At 33.9% G+C, this 16,739-nt stretch overlaps 2 protein-coding genes across 2 annotated transcripts; one reads left to right on the forward strand and one right to left on the reverse strand.

Annotated features, from left to right (window-relative positions):
• Window positions 1-4,061: 4,061 nt before the first annotated feature.
• LOC7455648 (peroxiredoxin Q, chloroplastic) lies at window positions 4,062-5,923 on the forward strand. The gene is made up of 4 exons (XM_002308334.4): window positions 4,062-4,462; window positions 4,543-4,680; window positions 5,199-5,288; window positions 5,513-5,923. The coding sequence occupies exons 1-4, from the start codon at window positions 4,268-4,270 to the stop codon at window positions 5,729-5,731; spliced, it is 642 nt and encodes a 213-aa protein (XP_002308370.2). The 5' UTR covers window positions 4,062-4,267; the 3' UTR covers window positions 5,732-5,923.
• Window positions 5,924-13,050: 7,127 nt separating this feature from the next.
• LOC18100292 (probable flavin-containing monooxygenase 1) lies at window positions 13,051-16,299 on the reverse strand. The gene is made up of 5 exons (XM_006381510.3): window positions 15,803-16,299; window positions 15,359-15,599; window positions 14,096-14,274; window positions 13,654-14,006; window positions 13,051-13,560 (listed from the first exon to the last, which is right to left on the reverse strand). Exons 1-5 carry the CDS (start codon window positions 16,250-16,252, stop codon window positions 13,221-13,223), a joined length of 1,563 nt encoding a protein of 520 aa, XP_006381572.1. The 5' UTR covers window positions 16,253-16,299; the 3' UTR covers window positions 13,051-13,220.
• Between the last annotated feature and the right edge of the window lie 440 nt (window positions 16,300-16,739).

Raw genomic sequence — 16,739 nt, forward strand, 5'->3', positions numbered from 1 at the left:
TAGCGTCTAGACTTTATCATAAGGCCTTTCTAGTATTTAATTGCTATGAAATTTTAAAACTATTGGAAACAAAGCCTTTATAATCTTCTAGTAAAACTTCGGTTTGATCAAATGATCAGATAAAATATTATGCTTATTAGCATAAAACTGTGCATTAAGAAAAACAAGCTCAAAACCGCCATTATTGTCCTTGAATAATAAGGATTATTGTTGCATAAAGAATCATTGACAAATAAGGATTGTTTCTTAATTGATCTTCTTAAAAAGTAAAGAATTCTTGCAAAATAAGAATTCCACATGTAATTAAATCCTTGCATTGTAAGAATCCACAAATCATATGTAAAATATTTTTTTTTCCAACTTTCCTTGTTTGTTGGCAAGTTTTAAACATGACTTCTAACATGTTCTTCTCTCTCATATGGATGAGTTAGTAGGCCTACCATATATGGTTGGAAAATCTGAGATGTCTAGTTTTTATCCCAGTAAAAATCACAACAAAATTTCACTTGTAGCTTCAGATATGACCAAAATAGTACACAAAGGTATAGTTTGGTATATTTGCAACTTCTTAACCCAAACATCTTGAATCAACCCAATAGACTTCTCTTGGATCTTCTAGTTTTAGACTTTATAATTGGCTCAATTGTAACTTCTAATGGATTCTTTAGTGATACTCATTGATTCTCATCATTCTCTCTCTTCTTAAAAGGATTCATCCTCGAAGCAATAATAGGAACACTATATGTGGGTAATGTGTCCTCATAATCTTGCAATAAAGAAAAAGAAACACCATTTTGCATGTAATTGTTAGTATAACAAACATTCTCAACAACACTTTTTCTTGTATAAAAGCTCTTATGCTTCTTTGTTTTTCCAACACTCTTTTTTCTTCACAAGTGACCCCTCTTTTCTTTCCTCCTCTCGAACAAATCACTATTTTCTCTTATTTTAGCCAACTTAACTTCTTTTTTTCTCATCCCAAGGTTCTCGACCAAAACATCATTTTATCTCATCTCAAAGCTCTCCAATAAAATCTCACATTATTCCATAAGACTAGTTGAAAGATCTATTCTATTATGGTAATCAGCTAGTGTAGCTTGTGTGTGCCACAAAACTAATTAACTCTCATTATTATCTTCATCATATTTACCCTAGCTTTCCAAACTCATATTGCAATGATCTACTTTATATTCATTATTCTTGTTATCATCTTCAAATTTGTTGGTTATTTCACTTTTATTGTCTAGTAAAAGAACTTCAGAATTATCACAAATCGCAGAACTTATCTCCTGTTTTGCATTGCAATCTTTAACTTTATAGACATCACTATTACTCTCATCTTGAAGTTCATGCTTAATTTCCATTTTATCCTCTAGTGTGTGATCTAGGTTTTGACATGGAATTGTTACCGTAGCAATAGTTTTTTCCAAACTCTTTCCCATTCTTTTTTTCCAAATAGTCATAAAAATTCAACAAGTTTTCAGCCTTTCTACTTATAATTTTAAAACTTGATGTTTTTTAACCACCATCTGATCGTTTTATATCCTTTTAACATTGGTCTGCAACTTCTCATTCATCCAGTAGTTTATTTTTTTTAATAAGCATTGTAAGTTCATCCTTGCTCGCCTTGATAAATCCCATATAAGTTTTTTTTTAATCATAAGCATTCACGACTTGGAGCCTCAATATCTCTTACTGCCTTCCATTAGGAACCCTTCTAGGATCATCTCTCTTGGAAATTAGTAAGCATGACTTTATTTCTATCTAATCAATTCCTTATATTATCCAATACCACATCGATGAGCTCATGCTCCTGTTACATAGCTTGTAACAAAGAGAAAGTGTTCTTCTTTTAATTAGGTGATGACCTGCCATTGAAAGATATTTTTGGTTTCGGGTTGATTTCAAGTTTGTAATTTGTTTTTTTAGGCTATAGATGAGTTTATCAAGGTATCTATAGTGTTTTGTATGTGTTTGGATCAAAATAGGTGGAAATGAGTTTTTATGTAAAAAACACATTCCCTGGTTTTCCATCCACCATTGTGGCTGAAAATGCAGGGAGGAACCGACGACACTTCATTTGTCATAACAAGCAACACTTTGCTTTTTTTTAAATAAAAAAAAATAAGGGCGAACAACAAGTCATTTGCCCTTTAAAAAATTAACTTAGTCCAGACATGCGGGCCTGAGCTATAAGACCATATGCTTGGGCTTTTTAAGCCTAGGTATATTGGCCTTCCAAGCCAGGCTCGCGTGTCTGAGCCTTTTTTTTTTTGTCTATTGATTATGTTTTTTATCCTTTTAGTTTTTTTTTCTAATTTCATCATTAAATTTTGGTTTTTTGTTGTTTTTTTTAAATAATCTTTTATATTTGTTTTATAGAATATTATTTAATTTAGTGTATGACCTATTTGTTTATTTTTTTAATATCTTAATTTGATGTGTTTTTAATCCCATAACATTAAAAAAAAAAATCATTTCATTGTTTTTTTGGATTTGGAAGGTCTTTCTAATTTGACTTTAAAAGAAAACCATTTTTTGTTATCAAACTTCTAAAAAATAGGGTTATTTGTTTTATTTAGTCACAAGCATTACCCTATATTGTTTTTTTTAAAATTGTATTTGATATAAAAAAAAATCTAATGCACCTAGTTGACATATAATTAAATGATAAACATTTTTAAAAATAAAAAAATATTAAATTTAATTGGTTTCATGACTCGGTTTGCGAGTTTGATAGTTTAACCACAATTATCCGATGTCTTTTTTTTCCTTTTAAATTGATTATTTTTAATTTTAATTTCCATATTTCAACATTTTTTTTTGCATTTGCTATTAAAAGACTTATAGAATAAATTTATATATATATATTTTACTAAAAACATTATTCCACCAATGGTTGAATAACCGGTGATGTCTAAATAATGTTAGATTTTTAGGATCTGAAACAACAATTTTCTTTCCTTCTAAAATACCTTGGTAGGAGCAAGGTTATCAATTCCATTCCGGTTGATGTTCTGTTTTTTCAATTGGAACAATATATTTTGGTTTTGGAGTGTTTTGACATGTTGTTTCGAAGTTATACTGTTCACACACACACACACACAACTCAAAATATTGATTCAACAAACATGATTTTAATTCAAACTCAAAGATAAATTAACTTGAAATTATACAATTCAAATTTTCAACACAAGTAAAAAAGTGAGAGTTGAACCGATATGACCTAATCGACTCGACAAGTCTAAAAATAACATAGATGATTGATATAAATCTAGTTTGACTAAATAAATCAAGACGACATTGTTTTTTTAATAAACTAACTTGAAAACAAATTACGAAGCTCAATTCTTAATAAACTCATTATTGAATAATGAAATTGAGAAAAAAATTAATCTAATAAAATGACACAATAAAATGACTTTTCTAAAATTATGAATTTGACAAAATTATGAGAATGTCATCAACAGTCTCACAAGGTCTTCCTAATCTCTGATTGCTTTAACATTTTAACCTGAGATATACCAATATGTTAGGAAACTCTTCGTAAAATTTCAGTTCAATACAACAATCGGATTGAGAGATATGGTTGATACCGTAAAACTAGATATATTTTTTTTAAAAAAAAGCAAAAAACACACTATTTAGTTGGAACGAAACCAGAATGTTCCGACCGGAATTTAAGTGGAATTTCCGGAACAAACTGGAATTCTGAGCAAGATAAAACATGTTCCAATTTATTTTGTTTTTTTAAACTAAAATAAGGTATACTGGTAATTCCAAACGGACAGAACAAAATTAACAATATTCAATAAGAGTAATTGGATAATATCCCGCACCAATCATCCCTTAAGATCCTAAGCCGATTTGAAACGAGTTTTAAATTTGAACTCTTAAGAAAATTTGCATTTGGAGCGGAGATTTTTGTAGGTGTCCATCATGGCAATAGTGATGATGTCCCAATTTGCACCAAATCAAATAAATGGCAATTAAGTAAACACCGATGAACTTTGCAAATCTGTAGCCCCGTAAATTTGTAAGAATACGGAGAATCAGGGATGGTCAGGGGAGCCCCGTAGCCATTAAAGGTTGGGGCCAGTAATTGTCCACGCCAAGAACCCAATCCATCCCCATCTTCTCTCCACCCCTCCCCCAATCAGCGACCACATCTCCTTATCTTCCTCCACTACTGAGCACATGTAAGATAACTGAAACCAAAAAGCTTTAACACTTTGGTTGCTACTGTTGTTTCCTTATCCTTGTCGAAATGGCTTCCATTTCTCTCCCTAAACACTCTCTGCCCTCTTTGCTTCCCACTCTTAAACCCATAACCTCATCTTCTCAAAACCTCCCAATTCTCTCCAAGTCATCGCAGTCACAGTTCTATGGCCTCAAGTTCTCCCATTCTACTTCTCTTTCAATCCCATCTTCTTCTTCGGTGAAGAATACCATTTTTGCCAAGGTACATTTTGCTCCACAATGAAAACTGTGTGCTTTATAGCATTCATTTGTTGATTGATTGGTTATTTCCGGTGTCTTTAGGTAAACAAAGGACAGGCGCCACCATCCTTCACTTTGAAAGATCAGGATGGAAAGACTTTGTCCCTCTCCAAATTCAAAGGGAAGCCTGTGGTTGTCTACTTTTACCCTGCTGATGAAACCCCTGGGTGCACCAAACAGGTGACTAAATCCCTGTCCAATCAAAGCTTTCATTTTTCTTTTCATGGGGAGACTACCAACTACGAGGCAAAGTTAAGATAATGTAGGCAAGATAAACGATTATAATTGCATTTTGAGTATCATCACAAGGTGTCACTGTGAGCTTGATTAGAATATGCTAATTCCGCTATAAGAAAGTTTGGTTTCTAGGTCTGCCACTTGACCAAGAGAATCTTTAACTTTTTTCCATAACATTTATAAAACATGTTCAGCAGCCACTGCCCAGGAAGTTTGGTGATCCATTTTAATACTTTAGAAGGCACTATCTATTAATAAATTTGCAATTGTGTGTGTGTGTGGCTCCCCAATTACTTCAAAGGCCATCGTTAATGTAGGTAGGTTTTGCTTAGGAGTTTTCACTAGGAAAAAAAAAACTAATTACTAGAAATTGATGAGAAGAGAGCTGGGTTGGAATGTTCATCAATTACAGGCATCTTTAGGTAGTGAATTTATATTAAAAAAATGAAGTATTTTTGCAGGCCTGTGCTTTTAGAGATTCTTATGAGAAGTTCAAGAAAGCAGGCGCTGAGGTTGTTGGAATTAGTGGTGATGATCCATCATCGCACAAGGTAAAACCAAGCTTCCTTTTATCCCAGAGCAGGTTAACATAAAAGATCTTATTTCTCTTTCCATTTCAACACTCAACAATTTGATTAATCAGTCTTAAATTAGTTATGTGTGTCTTTTACTATCTTCTATGAAATGCTAGATGCATCTGTGAGTTCTGCAATTTCAAATTGCAGAACAAATTTCTTGAATGACATTGTGCTAACAAATGGTGCGATGACTATAGGCATTTTCCAAAAAATACAGACTTCCATTTACATTGCTGAGCGACGAAGGTAACAAGATAAGGAAAGAGTGGGGAGTGCCAGCAGACCTGTTCGGGACCTTACCTGGGAGACAGACATATGTTCTGGACAAGAAAGGGGTGGTCCAACTCATCTACAACAATCAGTTCCAACCTGAAAAGCATATTGATGAAACTCTTAAACTACTTCAAAGCCTTTGAACCATCCATTCTATGTTGTCTTGCTCTCGTCTCCACCTTTTCCCCCATTAATCTATTTCTTGAATGTATGAATAATTCTTGCTGTATCCAATCCCTTGTAATTACTAGTTATTATCTGGGTTTGGACCCTTTGTTTCGTGTAACAGAAATACTCTTTTTTCCCTTCTCTTTTGTTATGAATACTTGCTAAAATGTCGGTTGTCGTAGCATAATGAAATTACATATAGATTCAATTGTTTGCAAAACCTTTCAAGGTTTTACAGTGTTTCTGGTGTCAACCAAAAATAGGAAGGAGAACAATGGCCGAGGTCCATGCACATAATGTTCATGAGATGGATTTGTTTTTTAACAGAGGGACTAGTTTTTATAAACGCACTTTAAGTTGCTTTTGGTCTTGTAAAACACGTCTTCTGTTGCTGATTTTATGGCATATAACTTATTTTTACTGCATGTTCATAATGATGTATCCTCCCTTGTCGTTCTCTGAATGGCATGATAGCCATCTGCAAGATGCGTAGTCTTCAATGAAGTTTATAGAGGAAATATGAGAAGATGTATGCCTCTGTAAAATTTCATTACAGTAGAGCCAACCGGTGGCACATTAGAACTTCAAACACATTTGAATGGGATACGATATGCGAGTCACTACATAATAACTATCAAACTATCTGATATATTTGCTTTGTTGTGCTTGCTAGTTCGTGTGCTCTCTTGCAGTCAAATTCTTCGCTATCAGCAGCTACTGATAAACTTCAAAATCATATGCAGCAGAAATTTTCAAAATAATTCCTCATTCTTTATTTGAACGGCCCAGAACTTGGATTTCTCTTCTCTTTTGTAAAGTTAAATGGAGGTAATTTGATCGGGCCCAATCCTCTAGAAACTAGCCATAAAACAGCCTACTGTGGTTTTTGGAGCGGGTTCTAAGAATTTTGGAGAGTGTAATAACTGATTTTTTTTAAAGTGTTTTTTTTTAAAATATATTAAAATAATATATATATTTTAATTTTTAAATATTATTTTTAACATTAGCATATCAAAATAATCTAAAAATATCAAAAACATATTAATTTAAAATAAAATTAAAAAATTAAAAAAATTTAAATTTTTTCAAAAATATTTTTGAAACGCAATCTAACCGAATAGTTAGTTTGCATTTATTACTAGCCATTGATCGTGGATATTGAATTGAATATTTATTTCTTTCAAAATTATATAGTGTTTAGAGTAATATTTTATTAGTTATTTTATGATCCACTTTAAAAAAAAAAGATAGACATAAAAAAAAGATGAAACTTATCAATTTTAATTAAAAATGATAAGAACATCTCCATCAAGCATTTCTTTCTCATAGTTTATCTATTTTCTTCTTTAAAGTGGGCTTGTGGAATGATTAATAGGATGTTTCTAGTTAACTAATCTGTAATTAAGTTATATTTTATTAAATAATAATAAATAAATTGGGACTTATTTTACTAAAAAATCACTGAATATACCAATCAGGGGATAATAGTGGTTGGTTGTGATGATTTATTTTAGAGTTGTATCATTGAATGGAATTTATTCATGTGCTGGGATGGAACAAGCTGAGAATTCAGAGATTCGGAATTTGAATATATCCACGCGTGAATCTCCAGCCACACGGTGTCTTACTTTGAGGAATGGAAATATCCAAGAAATTTGGAAGGCAAAAAAAAAAAAAACTCTCGGCTGACAAATGCATTGCATTTTGAACGTAGATTTGAAAATGAAAGTGCACAGGTCTCAAAAGTCCAAATTAAAACCACAGTCTAGCTAATGCATAAAATGCAGCGACCACATTTTGAACATAGTAAAGAAGTTCTGCCATCAAATTCCTGGCAAAGAGTCGATCGGGTTAATATTCAAAGATTCATCAATCACCACGAAGAACTGCTTTTCTTATATTTTAATCTTTCTTGAAGAGAATGTTTCAATACCGACCCAAAGATGGACCGAAGAAACCAGGAGATGCTTGCAAGTTGCTGTACAAAACTGGGAGAATACCCTTTTTCACGATAGCAAAGTTGCGAGTCAGACTACCAAATAATTGTTTTTAATTTTATGAAGACTGGTCAGATTTTGACTTATTTAATTTAATCTCTTTGCAAACCTTTCTTGTACATGAGCATTTGAATTAATATTGTACGTAGCAATGTATAAAACCTCAAATGTCCAATTAGCTACAAATGCAATATACATCAATCAAGTTGCAAATGAATTTTTTTATAGTTTTAAATTATTATTTTTTAGTATTTTTGGATCGTTTTGATGTGCTGGTATTGTAAGTAAATTTTTTAAAAAATAAATAAAAAATATATTATTTTAATGTATTTTGTAAGTAAAAAACACTTTCAGAAACAACATCTAACACACTTCTAAACAAGCATTTAGAACGTGAGTGTTAGTGCGTTTAACATGTGATGTAACTATCGTCGAATGTGATAACATGCAAGTATTAGCAAGTCATATGCTGATATATAATTCAATCTCTTAAACTTTGAAGCACATGTTGATTGAGGTTCATTATGAATGGAGAAAGCTCTGTTGTCTCGGAGTGTTGAGCAATCCACCATTAGAGAGTGCATAAGGTTAGGCTAACCTTTGAATTTAACCTAAATTTAATGAGAAGTACCTTATTTCAAGGACCATTGTTTGATATGTTTTATTAGAATAAACCTCTTAATATTTGAGTTGTTATTACTTAGTTCTCAATTTCTTTGTTTCATGAACCACGTAGCAATAGTTGAGTTATAGTGTGCTGTTTTTACTCATTTAGTTAGGATTTTATAAGGCTATAAAATGCCAGACACATTTGCTTTCATAAAATAAGTCATTCATTCAATTTGTCTTAAGTTTTTCATCACTTGCAATTCTCTTGATCATCTGTTCATAACAAATTGGTATCAAAGCCACCACTCGGCTTGAGAAAAAGAAGAGTCGCAGTCTTTTGAGTGACTTGCAAACACAGGAGAGTAAGATAGAAAGATGGTGAACGAAGGCAATGGAAATTTCATCCAACCATCCATACCACACTTTGATGGTCACTTTGACCATTGGAGCATGCTGATGGAGAATTTTATAAGATCCAAGGAATTTTAGAGCTTAGTTGAGACAGGTTATGTGGAGCCAGAGGCAGGAGCAACTATGACTGAAGCACAACAAAAAAGACTCGAGGAATTAAAGCTTAAGAACCTGTAAGTGAAGAATTACTTGTTTCAAACAATTGATAGGACTATTATAGAGCCCATCCTAAAGAAGAACACCTCTAAGCAAATCTGGGATTCAATGAAGAGGAAACACGAAGGGAATGCAAGAATGAAGCGTTCAATTCTTCAAGAGCCGAGGAAGGAGTATGAGACCCTCGAGATGAAAACATGTGAGAATATCATTGAGTACTTTACTAAATTTATTACTATTGCCAATAAAATAAGGATTTATGGGGAGCAGATGCAAGATGTAACAATTATGGATAAGATCCTTAGATCTTGACTGACATATTCAATTACGTACATAGTCTATTCAATCAAAGAATCCAAGGATATTGATGTGCTCTCAACCAATGAGTTGTAAAGCTCATTGATTGTACATGAACAAAAGTTCCAGAAAAGTAGTAGGGAAGAACAAGCCCTAAAAGTGACACTTGAAGATAGGTTAGGAGGTAGAAGTCGAGGCAAAAGAGGTTTTAGAGGAGGGGAAAGAGGCAGAGGGCGTCACGCCTTTCAATAACACCACTATGGAGTGTTATAGGTGTTCTAAGCTTAGCCACTTCCATTATGAATGTCCTACTATGAACAAAGAGGTAAATTATGTTGAATTGGATGAGGAATATGAGATATTATTAATGTCTCATATGGAATTGCATGAAGTTAGGCATGAGGATGCATGGTTTTTAGATTCTAGATGCTCAAATCATATGTATGGAGACAAAGCTATGTTCTGTGAGTTGAATGAGGGGTTTAGAAAGCTAGTAAAACTTGAAAACAATACAAGGATGACAGTGCTCGAGAAAGGAAAAGTCAAGTAGTAATTGGATGGCTTTCATCATGTTGTCACATATGTGCTTTATGTACCTAAATTGAAGAATAATCTTCTAAGTGTAGGACAGTTACAGGAAAAAAGTCTAGTTATTCTTATCGAAACATGAATAAGCAAGATCTACTATCATGTGAAAGGTTTGATTATTCAAACTAGGATGACAGCTAATAAAATATTTGTATTGTTAGCAAGGGCTCAAGTCAAAGAAGCTTCTTGTTTCCATACACCTACACAAGACCTTTCACATCTATGGCATTGCAGGTATGGCCATCTTAGTTATAAAGAACTAAGAACCTTTCAATATAAGAAAATGGTTCAAGGATTACCACAACTTCTTACACCATTTACAATGTGCATTAGTTGTGTAGTTAGTAAGCAACACAAATATCTCATCCCAAAAAAAAGCCAATGACTATAGCAAAAAAGTATGAGTTTATTTTTTGGTAGAAAAATCAGAAGTTTTCCAGTCTTTCAAGTATTTTAAAAGTTTGTTGAAAAAGAAATTGGCTAGCTTATTAAGTGTTTAAGAATTGATAGAGTTGGTGAATTCGACTATATGGAATTCAATGAGTTTTGTAAGTAGAATGGAATCAAAAGGCAGCTCACCACAGCCTACAGTCCTCAGCAAAATAGAGTGGCTAAAAGGAAGAATAGGACAATGATGAACATGGTAAGGTCCATGCTTTCAGATAAAAAGATTCCCAAAACCTTCTGGCCTAAAATAGTGAACTAGACTATGTATGTGTTGGATAGGTGTTGCATTTTTGCAATTAAAGACATGACTCTAGAAGAAGCATGGAGTGGAGTGAAGCCCTTAGTTAAACACTTTAGAGTGTTTGGATGTGTGGCACATGTCCATGTGCCTGATGCAAGATGAACCGAACTTGAAAACAAGAGCTTTTGTTGTGTACTGCTAGGTATGAGTGAAGAATCGAAAGGTTACAGGTTGTATGATCCTATTGAAAAGAGAGTTATGATTAGCACAGACGTAATTTTTGAAGAAGAAAAATAATGGGACTGAGATATGAGTTATATGAAGCAGTTACTAACGAATTTAGAATGGGGAGAAGAAGAGAATGACATTGATGAAGATGAAGCAAATGGTGGTGAAGGTAATGAGACAAGTGAGAATGATACTGAAGGCATAAAAAATGCTTCTTCAAATACAATAAATAAAGAGGATGTCAGACCGAATGAGATAAGAGAGATAAATGCTCCTGTTTAGATGAGAGACTATATCTTTAAAGAAGGATTATTAGAGGAAAAAAATAAGTTGAATATAAAACTTGTAGCTCATGTTGATCCACTAAGCAATGGAGAAGCAGTGAAGAGTTCCAAGTGGAGGCAAGCTATGGATGCTAAATAAGGTCAATTCAGAAAAATAAGACATGGAGTTTGACTGAATTACTAGTTGGAGATAAGAGGATTGGAGTGAAATGGATATATAAGATCAAGCTTAATGAGTTTGGTAAGGTGGATAAGTTCAAAACCCGGTTAGTTGCAAAGGGTTATGCTCAACAACATGGTATGAACTCCACAAAGGTATTTGCCCTAGTTGCAAGGATGTACACTGTACATATGATCATTGCTCTAGCTGCTCAAAGAAGTTGGTCTATCTATCAACTCAATGTTAAATCCACTTTTCTTCATGGAGAATTAAGTGAGGATGTGTTTATGAAGCAACCAAGAGGCTATGAGCAAAAGGAAGGTGAGCACAAGGTTTAGAAACTACATAAGGCATTGTATGGATTAAAACAAGCTCCTCGAGTTTGGGTTAGTTGCATTGAGACTCACTTTACTCATGAAGGGTTCTAGAGGTGCATTTGTGAACAAATCTCATTTGTCAAGCAAAACAGTAGAGGTAAAATTTTAATTGTTAACGTTTATGTCGATGACTTGATTTTTACTGGTGATGATGAGCAAATGATGTTAGAGTTTAAGAAGTCAATGATGAAGGTATTTGATATGACTGATCTGGGAAAGATGAGGTTTTTCTTGGGTATAGAAGTGTTACAGAAGGATAATGGGATTTATGTCTATCAAAGAAAATACACACTAGAGATTCTGAGACATTTTGGAATTGGAGAAAGTAATGCAGTGATGAATCCTATTGTTCCTAGTTTCAAAATTAAGGAAAATGGAGAAGGTGATAGAATTGATGAGACCTACTATAAAAAACAATAGTAGGCAGTCTTATGTATATCACTGCTACAAGGCCAAATATGATGTTTGTTGTGAGCTTTGTAAGCAGGTTTATGGTCAAACCAACAGAACTTCATTTGCAGGTTGCAAAAAGAGCACTACGATACTTGAAGGGCACTGTTGATTATGGAATATTTTACAAGAAAGGTGGGAACAAGGAGTTGATTGCATTTACTGATAGTGATTATGCATGAGACTTAGAAGATAAAAAGAGCACATCTGGCTATGTTTTTATGCTAACTGGAGAAGCAGTTTCTTGGTCTTCAAAGAAACAACCTATAATCACTTTTTCAACAACTGAAGCCAAGTTTGTGGAAGTTGCAGCCTATGTTTGCCAAACATTATGGATGAGAAGGATTCTAGAGAAGTTGAGTCATGCACAAGATGGTTGCACTATTATGAGGTGTGATAACAGCTCAACCATTGAGTTCTCAAAAATCCATGTAAGCACATTGATGTGCAATTTCATTTTCTATGTGATTTTACTCTAGATAGAGTTGTTGAGCTTGTGCATTGTGGTTTTCAAGATTAAGTGACAGATTTATTGACTAAACCACTAAAGTTAAAGGCATTTTTAAAGCTTCGAGATCAATTAGGAGTGTGTATGATGCTTGGAGTAAACTAATTAGTTATACAATAATTAGTTTAAGGGAGGGAATGATAAGAAGTACCTTATTTCAACTATTTGGTATGTTTTATTAGAATAAGTCTCTTAATATTAGAGTTGTTATTGTTTAGCTGTCAATTTCTTTTTTTCATGTTCCATGTAGTATTAGTTGAGTTATAATGTGTTGTTTTTACTCATTCAATTGCTTTCATAAAATAATTGAGTTCTTGATCAAAAACTTTATTCGACTGATTATGGGTTGCTAGGTTATATCTATGTTAAATAAATAAATTATTAATTCTAACATAAACGAGCCAACAAAATATATATATATATATATATATATCAGCATGAGTAATATTTCTCCAAACATGTATACTTTGAATTTAGTTGTCTTTTACATAAGATATTTATAAGAAATAACTTGCGAAATAGAAGTCTACATCCATGCAAGAAGAACAAAAGGAAAATAAATAATCATTCAGGTCACGAATTTGTATTTCACAATAATGTAAGGGTAACTATTCTAGCTAGCTAGTTTATTTAACATGTAAATATGAGAACCCTGCAACAAAATAACATAACATAACGAATGTATTCCGTTATTGTTCTTGCGATAGACTCTTATTTCAGTTCATAGTCCCTACTACCGTAAGGGCTGAATGCTTCTGATAACATGTTATTCTTCCTCCAGGAGCTCCATCCCATTTCTTCACAGATCTCATCACTGTGGTTGATACTGAAAGTTGAGATGCAATGCCTCTTATAAAACCTGGTAGTCCTCTTTGCAATTTCAATCTCTTTAGAAACCTGATCAAGCATCTTGTCAATAGTCGGGAGCTTAAATTTGTTGTCAATAAGTCGTGCCAGCCAAATGCTGCGCAGCTCTGATGTGTGAAGGTTCGCAACACTCTCTATGAATCCCAAAAAAGCCATGTTTGGTATCAATGGATGAACAGTTCCCCTGCAACGAAAATCAAGAAGATATTATTTGGACCACCTCTTCTGATAAACAAGTTAAAGCTATTGCCACGGATTTAGGTTTTAAAAAGCTTACCTGTACAGGGGCATAACACCAGAACGGGCATCCTCTAACAAACTGCAAAAAGGATCCGGTAAGATGTCTTTGAGCTTTCTCTTCCCATCAAAACCAGTTGCAAATATGACAACATCAGCCTCCACTTTAGTGTTGTCCTCAAATTCAAGTCCTTCCTTATTGAACCACCATTTTGATGCCTTTTTGAACACAATCTTCCCCTTGTCTGCCTCAGAAAAGAAATTTTCTGGCATGATTGCCATCTGACAAGATGCATAGTCTTCAATGAAAGGGTGATCTGGTTTTAATCCATATTTCTGCAGAGGAAGTTTGTGGAGGAGATAGGACTCTATAAACTTGGAAACTACATGCCTCTGTGAAATTCCATTACAGTATTAGAACCAGTCACACCATTAGCATTTTAGGACTTCAAAATGAATCGAATATGTCAAGATGTGCTCACCATGGGAGATAGCAGCAAGCAAAGCATAGTCCTGAGGAGACTTTGGTTTGGCCTTTCGTGTATGAACTGAGAAGATCTTGTGGAAAAGAACAAGAAAAATGGCAAACCCCATACCCAGTAATGGGGCACAGTCCAATGTAATGTCCTAACAACCATGGTGCACGGTTGCCCTTCAGGACCTACAACACATTCAAACATGACATCTTGATTTAATTAGTAAAACGGAGAAGAATAGTTTCTGAAATTTCTGTTTTTGGAAATAAAGAAAAGAACTTGATCATCCATTTCTTTTCAGCGAAAACAATTCCATATATTTTTGCTCCACCATCGCCAAAAATCATGTGTGCAAATTAAGTATGTGAAGAATCAAGATTATCATCCAGATATGGGGCAGGTGGTTTTCTTTTTTCTTCGTGGAAAACTGTCCCTTGTGCTTTGATCATCAAACATGCAAGAGTCAAAGCTGGAACGTTAAATGGCTGAAAACATGTGCAGTCAATAAGTCCACACATGATCTATACTTTCATTGTAGATTCTGAGAATTGACCACGAGATGGCTTTTTTTCTTTCCATTAGCATGACTTGTGTTACCATGCACGCAACATCAATTTAACGTGGAACATCATTAATTCTAACCATTCAAAGATTTATTGCTGTCTCTGCTACTTTTTCTGGGACCAAACTATGACGCTATCAACGCGTAAGATCACACAACAACAACAGCAGCAAAAATGTCCAGAGGTGTCTTTATATATATTATATTATATTACACCTTAGACTCGAAATATGGCCCAATAATTAAACAATAAGTGGAGAAACTGGTGAGGCCATCACTTGTACCAGAAAAGGAGGAAATTGAAAGCAATTGCTGTGGGACTTACAAGAGAGAACATATATTTAAAAACTACTTGCTAAAAGTTCGTGATTTACGTGTATGGATCATATAGCATATAATTAAACCAGATTTTAATCTTTTTTAAAAAGAGAGAGAGAGAGAGAGAGAGAGAGATGTGGAAATTAATAAAATTTAAAATTGATCAAACAAATTAAATCTATTGAAGATTAATACTTGTGTTTGTGTGGGTGTATAAGAAAAAAGAAATGAAAATTCTATTTAAGATCCTGTGAAACTTATATATTAACATAAGAAAGAAACAAGTTGGCCGTTGACATGCAGATAAGTTAGTTCGTGTAATATTATGAATATGCAATTCATCAAAAGCATGAATGAAACATAATTAATTAATTAAGCCGAGCTTGTACCTTGGTTTGCCTCAGCGCACTCAAGAGCTAAATCAATAGCTGATTTTTTGAAGCCAACGACTGCCACCTTCTTTCCCTTATGCAGTTGAGTAGCCGCTTCCTTGTCAAGCTTGCAGTAATCTAGGGAATGCATCACCTTGCCCTTGAATACTTCGGGGCCTTTCTTGAGTGGGAACTCAGGAATCTTAGGTATATCTCCATACTTTCCAGTGCAAACGACAAGAAATTCGAACGCGTACCACTGAAAGGAAGCAAAATACGAATAATCAGCAAAGAATATTGACAGTATATATGTACAATAGCCAAGACAGTTTTGAAGTACATCTGTATATTAATTAACTAGCAATAGAGTTTTGAGCTATGTTGATGGGATAAAAGAAAATAGCAGTATTAGTTTTGAAGCTACTGTAGGAATTAAAAAAAAAAAAAAACATTATTAAGGACCTGAATGGTATCAGATTGTTTGCTTTGCACAGCAACCTCCCATACCGGCAGTCCAGGCAAAAGGCTGCCATACTCCCCGGGTTCGCCGCTATCAGCTGGTTCGCGGCCACCAACAAACCGGACCTCCACCACCTTTGTGTTGAACATCACGTACTTCATCACATCAAAATGCTCAGCATAGGATTTCAAGTAATCCAATATCTCAATATAAGAAGGAAAACTTGGGTCATCTCTGTTAGGCCAGGGAAAATCAGTGAATTCATAATCACCGCGAGGGGATTGAAGTTTTGTAGAGCTGTAAGAGCAACTTTTCCACACCCCTCCAATGGAGTCACTCGCTTCAAAAACCACTGGATTGTAGTTAGATAGCTGCTTAGCAACAGCTATACCACTTACGCCAGCTCCAATGATGCCTATTTTTGAGACCATCAGATTGCTTTGCCTAGCCATGGAAGTAATAATTTTGATAAAAATTATAATTGAACTTAGGTAAGGTGCAATGTGATGCTTGAGGTTTAATTCCTATTTATAGAATTAGAAGCACGTGAATTGACTTCAAGGAAGTGAAATAGAGGATATACGACCATTTCTAATCCTAATATTAAAGTAGTTGTGAGAAATTGGTTCGAGATCGAGACGAAATTTCGCCAACACATGGTTTCCTTTGCCCCTTTTGATTAAGATGGACGCAAGTTTTAGATCAATTTCCTTGCACCTTCAAACCCTAATTAATAGAAGACTGCTCCACATGCATTTTATATACATGAATGTATATATACACACAGAAAATACATGTTGTGCGTAGGGCTAATAATAATCACAAGAATAATAATAAAAAAAAAAACAATAATAATAATAATAATGAAGTGAGAAATACCAAGACGACAAGAAAAGCTAAAAATTCCGTCATATGCAAGATTTTAATGCACGGGAACGC

The sequence above is a fragment of the Populus trichocarpa genome, chromosome 6 (genome assembly GCF_000002775.5).
Source record: "Populus trichocarpa isolate Nisqually-1 chromosome 6, P.trichocarpa_v4.1, whole genome shotgun sequence".
In the NCBI taxonomy this organism is placed as follows: Eukaryota; Viridiplantae; Streptophyta; class Magnoliopsida; order Malpighiales; family Salicaceae; genus Populus; species Populus trichocarpa.

Bases quoted from the DNA above. Each gene is read 5' to 3' on its own strand.
- LOC7455648 (XM_002308334.4), top strand. From the start codon at position 4,268: ATGGCTTCCATTTCTCTCCCTAAACACTCTCTGCCCTCTTTGCTTCCC. The intron at 4,463-4,542 runs GTACATTTTGCT...CGGTGTCTTTAG, and splicing joins AGAATACCATTTTTGCCAAG to GTAAACAAAGGACAGGCGCC. The intron at 5,289-5,512 runs GTAAAACCAAGC...CGATGACTATAG, and splicing joins ATGATCCATCATCGCACAAG to GCATTTTCCAAAAAATACAG.
- LOC18100292 (XM_006381510.3), bottom strand. From the start codon at position 16,252: ATGGCTAGGCAAAGCAATCTGATGGTCTCAAAAATAGGCATCATTGGA. The intron at 15,600-15,802 runs GTCCTTAATAAT...GCTTCCTTTCAG, and splicing joins AACAATCTGATACCATTCAG to TGGTACGCGTTCGAATTTCT. The intron at 13,561-13,653 runs GTAAGCTTTTTA...TTTTCGTTGCAG, and splicing joins GGTGTTATGCCCCTGTACAG to GGGAACTGTTCATCCATTGA.